General features: G+C 39.2%; 1 protein-coding gene across 2 annotated transcripts in view; it reads right to left on the reverse strand.

The window, feature by feature from the left end:
• XRN2 (5'-3' exoribonuclease 2) overlaps nt 1-8,560 on the reverse strand; it is an 83,693-nt gene extending 75,133 nt beyond the window's left edge. The window contains exon 1 of one of the 2 annotated variants that reach the window (XM_012728346.1): nt 8,388-8,533. In XM_012728346.1, coding sequence (XP_012583800.1) covers nt 8,388-8,462 — 75 coding nt within the window. In that variant the 5' untranslated portion in view covers nt 8,463-8,533. Of the gene's footprint in view, nt 1-8,387 lie in introns of both variants that reach the window. The other variant, XM_004687137.2, reaches the window with a different exon arrangement.
• Nucleotides 8,561-8,926: the final 366 nt, after the last annotated feature.

Genomic DNA, 8,926 nt, shown 5'->3' on the forward strand with positions numbered 1-8,926 from the left:
GCTCCCCTCAGCAGTGTACTTCATCGATCTGCCTGTTCTGCTCCCCGCTCTGTCTCTGGTGAAGTCTCTCACCGCCCCTGAGCCTCTGGCCTGTACCCCAGTTCTGTACGAATAAATAAATCTTAAAAAAAGAAAAACCCTGATACATATACTAAAAACAGATAAATCTTGAAAACATCACACTTTTATATGAAAAACAAGCCTGACATAAAAAGAGAAATAGAGGCCCTCCTTGGTAGCACAACAGATTAGGAGGCAGCACTGCAAGCTGGCCACAGCCACTTCAGTGTGATTTCAATCCCTGGCCCCTGAGGTGATACACATGGCCTGGTAGACCTCCCATCGCTCTCCTCAGCAGTGTACTTCGTCAATCTGCCTGTTCTGCTCCCCACTCTTGTCACTGGTGAATCCCCTCACCATCCCTGCACCTCTGGCCTGTACCCCAGTTCTGTTTACATAAATCTTTCAAAAAATGAGAAATATATTATTTCATTTATATTAGTACCAAGAATAGACAAACTTATAAGACAGAAATAGAAGGGAGAAAACAGGGAATTATTGTTGAACAGTACAGCATTTTTTTTTTTTGCTATATAAATGCTTTGTGATTATGAAAAAGTCCTAAAAATTAAGTGGCTATGCATCCACAACATTATGAATGCATTAAATGGCACTTAATTGTATGCTTAAAAGTGGGTAAAATGCTAAGTTTTATGGTATACAAATTTTAACTGAGTAAAAAATAGCAAAGATTGTCAAAATGAAATTAAAAAGCAAGACTCAACTGCATGTTGCCTACAATACATACACTTTAAAGGCACAAACAGACTAAAAAAGGAAGGATGGAAAAAGATATAATCATGCTAACTAACACCAATCAAAAGATCTGGCTATATTAAAACCAGACAAAGTAGAGTTCTGAGCAAAGTAGTACTAAGGGATAGAAAAAGTCATTAGCTTGTAATATTAGAGAATATTCATCAAAAATAACTAAAAGCCTTAGAGCAGAAGTTGTTTTTTTCAAGTCAAGATGAAATGCTTAACAAGACCATATTCTGACCATAAAATACATCTACAAGCTTAAAAAAATTTTTCAACTCTGGCCCTCCCTGGTGGTGCAGCGGGTTAAAGCACTGCACTAAGGAGCTAAAGCCACTTCCACATGAGTTGGATCCCTGCCTGCCGGGGAGGTGACCACATGGCGCGGCAGACCTCTCCTGACCTGACCGAGGTCTGCCCGCTGCTCCCCTCAGCAGTGTATTTCGTTGATCTGCCTGTTCTGCTCCCCGGTCTCTCTCTGGTGAATCCCCTCACCCTCCACATCTCTGGCCTGTACCCCAGTTCTATATGAATAAATATATCTTAAAAAAAATTTTTTCAACTCAAAGAATGTTCTCTAACAAGGGATCTAAACTAGAGATCAAAAACAGAAAAAATAGCTGGGAAATCCAAATACTTGAAAATTAACATTTCTAAATAACCAATGGCAAAGAACTTACAAAAGGGGGTTTCAAAAAAGCTTTTGTTAAAAAATGAAAATAAAGACACAAGTCAGTATTTGTAGCATGGATTTGAAACAGTAACTAGAAGGCAGTTTATGGCATTGTATCACAGAAAAATGTATCAAAGCAGTGACCTCAGCTTCCACTTTATGTACCAAGAACAAGAAAAGCAAGCTAAAACCCACCTAAGCATAAGAAATTTAAAAATAAAAAAGTCAAAATAAAACAGAAAGAATAGAGAAAGTCAGTGAAATCAAGTTAGTTCTTTGAAATAAATCAAGCCAGTCTGATAGTGGAAAAAAAGAGAAAAGACAAAATTATTAGTATGAGGAAAGAGAGAGGTGATATCACTACAGATTATTGATAAAGAGGATAATAAGGAATGATATGAGTAATTTTATATCAACAACTTCCACTACTTAGATGAAATAGCAAATCTATAAAAAATATAAACTACAAACACCAACACCTATTTAAGAATAAATAATTCTGGTAGCTCTATGTCTAATGAAGAAATTGAACTTGCAGCTAAAAAACTCCCCTCTAAAACGTAAGGTACAGATGGCTTCACAGATGAAATCTACCTAATATTCAAGGAAGAACTAATGCCAATCCTATATAAATCCCTTCATTAAAATGAAAAGAATATAAATATACACCTTACAGTTCAATCTAAGGCCAATACTACTTTGATACCAAGAACTCTTGAGATAAATATTCTTTTGGGATAAGAATATAAAAATTCTCAAGAAAACTTCAGCAAAATGGATTCAATGGTATATAAAAATAATATACTATGACCAAGTGGAATTTGTCCAAGGACTACAAGGTGGGCCTAATATTAAAACCCAATGTAATTAAAAATATTAACAAAACAAAAATAGAAATCCTAGGATAAACTAAAACCATTAAAACTTGTCTAAGAAAACACAAGAGAAAAATCCTAGTGCTGCAAAATTCTTAAATACAACACACACACACACACACACAGAAATATAGAAGGAAAAAAAATCCAACTTCAGTAAAAATTAAATACTTCTCTGTTCCTTAAGCCATTGCTAGGAAGCAAAAAGGCAAATAGATTAAGAGAAAATACTTTCAAAAGGCAGAGCAAATATGTAAGAAACTCTACAATAAGATACTTCAATTTAAAAATAGCTAAAAAATATGGATAAGAACCTAAAAGGACGTTCAGAATCACTTGTTATTAGAGAAATACAAATAAAAACCACATCACAGTAGGACCGCTAAAATGGAAAAAAACTAACCACACTAAGTACTGGCAAAAAAAGTGGTGCAACCAGAATTCTCAAACCCTGCTGATGGCAATGTAACTTAGTACAAATACTTTGGAAAAGTCTGGCAAGCTTTTTTTTCCCCCCATTAAATATCACATAGCTACAATACAATGAAACCATTTCACTAGGTATTATCTTTTTAAAAATCATTTATTTCTGGCCCTCCCTGGTGGCACAGCGGGTTAAAAAATCATTTATTTCTGGCCCTCCCTGGTGGAGCAGTGGGTTAAAGCACAGCACTGAGAAGCTAAAGCCACTTCCACGAGTTCGATCCCCGCCTGCCCCAAAGGTGACCACATGGTGCCACAGACCTCTCCTGACCCACCCACTGCTCCCCTCAGCAGTGTACTTCGCCTGTTCTGCTCCCCACTCTGTCTCTGGTGAAGCCTCTCGCTGCCCCTGAGCCTCTGGCCTGTACCCCCAGTTCTGTATGCACAAATAAATAAATCTTTAAAAAAAATCATTTATTTCTATACATTTTACATCACACACATATACTTTCAATGGTTGCTTTCTTTTCTCAGGTATAGCCTCTATAGAACTTTCACCTCCAATTCACCTGAGTATCTTGCCCTCTTCCTACCTCTTTTTGATTCCTCTCTGTCCCCTGCAGGATGCCTCTGATAAAAAGTTGTCTGTTTGGCCCTCCCTGGTGGCGCAGCGGGTTAAAGCACAGCACTGAGAATCTGAAGCCACTTCCGCATGAGTTCGATTCCCGCCTGCCGCCTGCCCCGGAGGAGACCACATGGCGAGCCAGACCTCTCCTGACCCGCCCGCTGCTTCCCTCAGCAGTGTACTTCATCGATCTGCCTGTTCTGCTCCCCACTCTGTCTCTGGTGAAGCCTCTCACCGCCCCTGAGCCTCTGGCCTGTACCCCAGTTCTGTATGCACAAATAAATAAATAAATCTTTAAAAAAAAAAAAGTTGTCTGTTTATTTTTGCTTTGTTTTGCTTTATATTTTTATTACCTTTTCCCCTATATTCCTCTTATAAGTGAAACCATCCAATATTTTTCTTGTTCCTTCTGGCTTATTTTCACTGAGCATAATCCCTCCTAGCTCCATCTACATTGCTGCGAATGGCATGAGTTTATCTTTTTTGATTGCTGAATAGTACTCCATGGTATGTATGTATATATCACATCTTCTTGATCCAGTCATCTATTTTTGGGCATTTGGGTTGGTTCCAAGTCTTGCCTATTGTAAATAGTGTTGCAGTAAATATAGGGGTGCAGGTATCCTTTTGAATTAATGTGGGAGATCGCAAGGAATAGAATTGTTAGGTCATATGGTAGCTCTATTTTCAGTAGTCTGAGGAAATCGCCATATAGCTTTTCATAAATGGCTGGACTACCAGCTGTGTATGAGAGTTCCTTTTTGACCACATCCTCTTCAATATTTGTTGTTGCTAGTTTACTTACCATGTGCCATTCTTACTGGTGTAAGGTGGTATCTCATTGTGGTTTTAACTTGCATTTTCCTGATTATGAGTGATATTGAACATTTGTTTGTATGCCTGTTCATCATTTCCATTTCCTCTTTGGAGAAAGGTTTTTGTTTTTTAAGTTCCTCTGCCCATTTTCTAACTGGATTATTTACTTTGTTTTTGATAAGTCATGTGAGTTTTTTGTGTACCTTTGTGCTCAGTCCCTTATCAGTTGTATGGAATACAAAAATTTTCTCTCAATCTTCAGGGTTAATGTCTCTTGCTATTTGGAAGCTTTTTAGTTTGATGTAGTCCTGTCTGTTTATTTTCTCCTTCTTTCTTTGCTTTAGGGGAGGAGTCTTTAAGAATGTTACTGAGATGTATCTCTCGTAGTGGTATACCTATTTTTTCCTTTTATATATTTCATGATTTTAGGTCATCCATTCTGAGTTTATTTTTGTGCATGGTGTGAGGTAGTGGTCTAGTTTCACTCTTTCAGTTATGGAGTTTCAGTTTCCCCAGCATCATTTATTGAACTGTCCTTGTTCCATTGCGTTCTTTGCTCCTTTGTTGAAAATTTGTTGTCCTTATATGTGTGGCTTTATTCCTGGGCTTTCTTTTCAGTTCCATTGGTCTGTGTGTCTATTTTTGTCCCAGCATTAAACTGTTTTAATTGTTATAGCTTTGTAATTTAGTTTGAGGTCTGGGCAAGTGTTATCACCATTATTCTTTGTTTTAGTCAGGAGAACTTTGGCTATTAGAGGTTTTTAGTGATGCCATATGAATTGCATTTCTTTGATGAATGTCACTGAGATTTTTATTGCAACAGCATAAAATCTATAACTGCTTTTGGTAGGATGACCATTTTAATACTGTTGATTCTTCCAATCTATGTGCAGGCAATGTCTTTCCATTTGTGTCATTTTCTACTTCTTTTACAATGTTGTATAAATTTCTTTGTTTAGGTCCTTCACCTCTTTTGTTAGGTTTATTCCCAAGTATTTGAATTTTTTGTTACAATTATAAAAGGGATTTTTTATTTGTTCTCTACTGATTGTTTGCATATAGAAGGCTACTGAGTTTTTGTGTTGATTTTATACCCTGCGATTTTATTAAACTGTTGATTGTTTTGATTACTTTTTCTGTAGAATTTTTAGGTTTCTCTATGTAACTTATCATTTGCAAACAGTGATAGTTTTACTCTTTCTTTTCCCATTTGCATTTCTTGTTACTTCCTTCTCACTGCTCTGGCTAGGACTTCCAATATTATATTGAAAGCAATGGTGAGAGTGGATATCCTTGTCTTGTTCCTGATCTTCAAAGTAAAGTCTTTCAGCTTTTCACCATTGAGAATACTGGTTATGGATTTATTGTATGTGTCTTTTTAAGATTTAGTTATTTATGCATACAAGAACTGGAGTATAGACCAGAGATGTAGGGGCTGAGGGGGGGGAGGGGTAAGAGGATTCCCCAGAGATAGAGTGGGGAGTAGAATAGGCAGATTTAATTAAATACATTGCTGAGGGGAACAGCAAGTAAGATAGAAAAGGTCTGCTACACCATGTGGCTCACTTCCCAGCTGGGATCAAACTTCTGCTGCAGTGACTGTGGACAGCTTTACAGTGCTGTGCTTAACCTCTTGTGTCATCAGGGAGGCCCCTATTGTATATGGCTTTCATCGTTTTAAGGTATGTCCCCTCTGTCCCAACTACTAGATATTTTCTCTAAAGAACTGAAAGCACATATTCAACACAAAAGAGTTGGAGAAAGGAGTACTGTTAGGTATTTTGCAATGATGGTGTTCACATAAGCTTTCTCTACTAGCCAAAAAATTAAAAATATCCAAAAGTTCATCAGATGAATAAATGAAATGAAACATATGCAAACATTTTTTCAGCAAAAAGAACTATTCATATATACATATAACATGAATGAATTCCAAAACAATTTCTGAATAAAAGTGAGCTATTAAATATAAAAAGCATGTACAATTTCACTTAATAAAATTACAGAAAATGAAAACTGATCTACAGGGTCAGAAACAAATCTGGCTGACTAAAGATGAGAAGCAGAGTGGTTTTAGGGAGGAAAGACAAAGGAGATGATGTTCATCTATCTCTAGTTCATCTTAAGCACTATGCAAGTGCTGGTTAAATAATCAAATTAACATTCACCATCTAGTTAATACTGGGTGACAGAAGCAAAAAGACAAACTTTCAAAGTGTTGAAGGAAACTAATTTTCAAACTCAAACTCTATTCTTAGTTAATAGTCATTCATGAGATAGAATGGATTCAGGAAATTCACTTCCCACACAACATTTTAACAATTCAATTAAGAATAAAACTAATTTAAAAGTTAAAAAAAAAAAAAGATGATCCAGACAAAAATGGGGGGGTGGTGCACAGAACTATGGTGATGGCACATAGGTGAACTGGTGATGGGGAGTCCACAGGGATTACAACTGACATGGAAAAAAGCACAAAATGATGTAAAAATAAAGTATAATAATAATACAAGATGATCCAGAAACAGTGCCTCCCAGTGAAGACGATGAATTTTTAAAACTATCCAGCATGCCAAAATAACCAGGAGTGGCAGTAAAAAAAAAAAGATCTAAAGAAAGAGTACCCAAGAAGAAAACTTAGTAGAGCTCAAACTCTCTCTGATAAGAGTTTGGATGGGGAACCTTGTAAAGAGAAGTAAAGAAAGGCCAAACGAAGATAAAGACAGAAGCAGCACAAAAAGAGAAACAGATTCAGAGTATATAACCTGAATCTGCAGTAACAATAATCAACATTATTTATTTTCCACCTTTTAAAACAAACCTACTTGACCAATTTACAATTTAATTCTAAATTGTGAAAGTACAGTTGACAAGTATGGAGTGATGAGTAAATAGGATAGCAGAGATAGAAAAGCTAATACCTAATGTTGAAGGATGAAAAATCAAATAATACTTTAAATAGCAGGAAGAATAAGAAATAAAGGCATATTTCCCAAAAGAAGACATAAAGACAGTTATTTTCCATTATTAGGAGATGAAGTAGGGCTGCATATGATTACATATTTTTCTAGCATAGTTAGAATTCAACAGATCTAAAAATCAGTAAATCAAGAATAAGCATGGTACTTAACGAACCAAAGTTTTAAAAACACAAAATAGGTAAAATGCCAATAAAGTCTGATAGAAAGTTTCTAAAGCAAAGGAAACGAGCATTCTGTTTAAAAGCTTCTCAGAGAAAAACAAACAATAGTGAGAATGTCATAAAAATAAGCTTTTTGGTTCCTTCTTGGACAGTAGTTAAGCAAAAATCTGTATCTCATCAAGTTAAGCAAACGAAGTTCACAGAGATTGACCGATGCTTTCTTCAAAAATGAAGACGTGGAGACATGCCAAGCCCCTGAACCTTTTCAAACTAGAAATTCGAATTAAAAAGTACAAAATCGAACTCAGATGGAATCATGGAAAGAGAAATGCAAACCTCAAAATTGCCAAAAATCTATTTACACATTAAAAACTAATAGCAAAAAGTGTATTATTCAAATACAACCAGGATCTCAGAAAATTTGACCAGGCATCCTGTACGGCAGTGGGGGGAATGAGAGGAGGCATTTACCAGAATTCTATCTTGTCCCTGAGCGCAGCTTTCTTTCACCTTAAGATCCAACAGCAACAAACGGCCTCAACATTAGAATAAAACGTTGTAGGCATGGTCAGTAAGCAATGAAACATTCGACGCTGGACATTTGTTCACAAACTATTAATAAAGGTGGGTACAGCCAGCGCGCACCCCTAAGCCGCTAGCCGAGTATGTGGCCTAACAGTCTCATCCGAAAGCCCCGCGCGCGGCGCCTAGAGGAAACAAAAGCCGTAGGCGGGGCCTTCCGGTCCCGGGAAACAACCAGCAAGGGAGGTGCGGCCCTCTAGCTAGTTCTAATCCCGCTCGGCATCTCGCCCCAACCAGGCTACTTGCCAAGGCCCTGAATCCAACCACCACAGGCCACCTGCATGCCTGGCGGGGCAGCCCGCGGGGTCTACAAAAACGCGCGAACCCCGGAAAAGGCTTCCCCCAGGGGTGAGGCGACTGGCCCTATGAGTCGCGGCCTAGGCGCTCCAGGGGTTCCGGTTGTCGCGGGGCGGCCGCCGGACGCCTCCTTACCTTCTCTTCCACGCAGTTGACAATGATGGACGGGTACTTGCGGCTGAGCCAGCGAAAGAAGGCCGGGACTCCCATGGCTGAGGCCGAGGTGAAGGCGCTGGCCCGGCCTGCGGACGAACGTAACCAGAGAGACTAGAGAGCAGCGACTGCGGGAACGGCACTTCCTCCCACGTGCGCGCCGGCGACAGGAAGTGGTGTCACGGCAGCGCCGCAGGGGAAGCCGGGAAGGAGACTCGGGTAGGTCTAGGTGACTGTGGACCTGGTGGAGCTGGTCCGATTGGCTGTCGGGACGGGGCAGCGGAGCAGATGCTGAGCGGTTTGGCAGGTCTTGCCAAGAGCGCTGTCTTCCCCTGTTGCGCCTCTCGGAGCCGGAGGCAAAGCGCGTCTGAGTCTCGGGAGCCCCCCGGTGGTGCCCTTGCCTTCGCTTCCCCAGGATCTTGCTTTCCCCAGCCCCCAGATTCTCTTGGGGTCTGTCACCGCGCTCCGCAGGCTTGCAGGGAGCACTCTGCCGTTTTGGTCACGTCCACTTTCTCATTCAT

Source organism: Condylura cristata, unplaced genomic scaffold (genome assembly GCF_000260355.1).
Source record: "Condylura cristata isolate star-nosed mole 26May11 unplaced genomic scaffold, ConCri1.0 scaffold00022, whole genome shotgun sequence".
Taxonomy (NCBI): domain Eukaryota; kingdom Metazoa; phylum Chordata; class Mammalia; order Eulipotyphla; family Talpidae; genus Condylura; species Condylura cristata.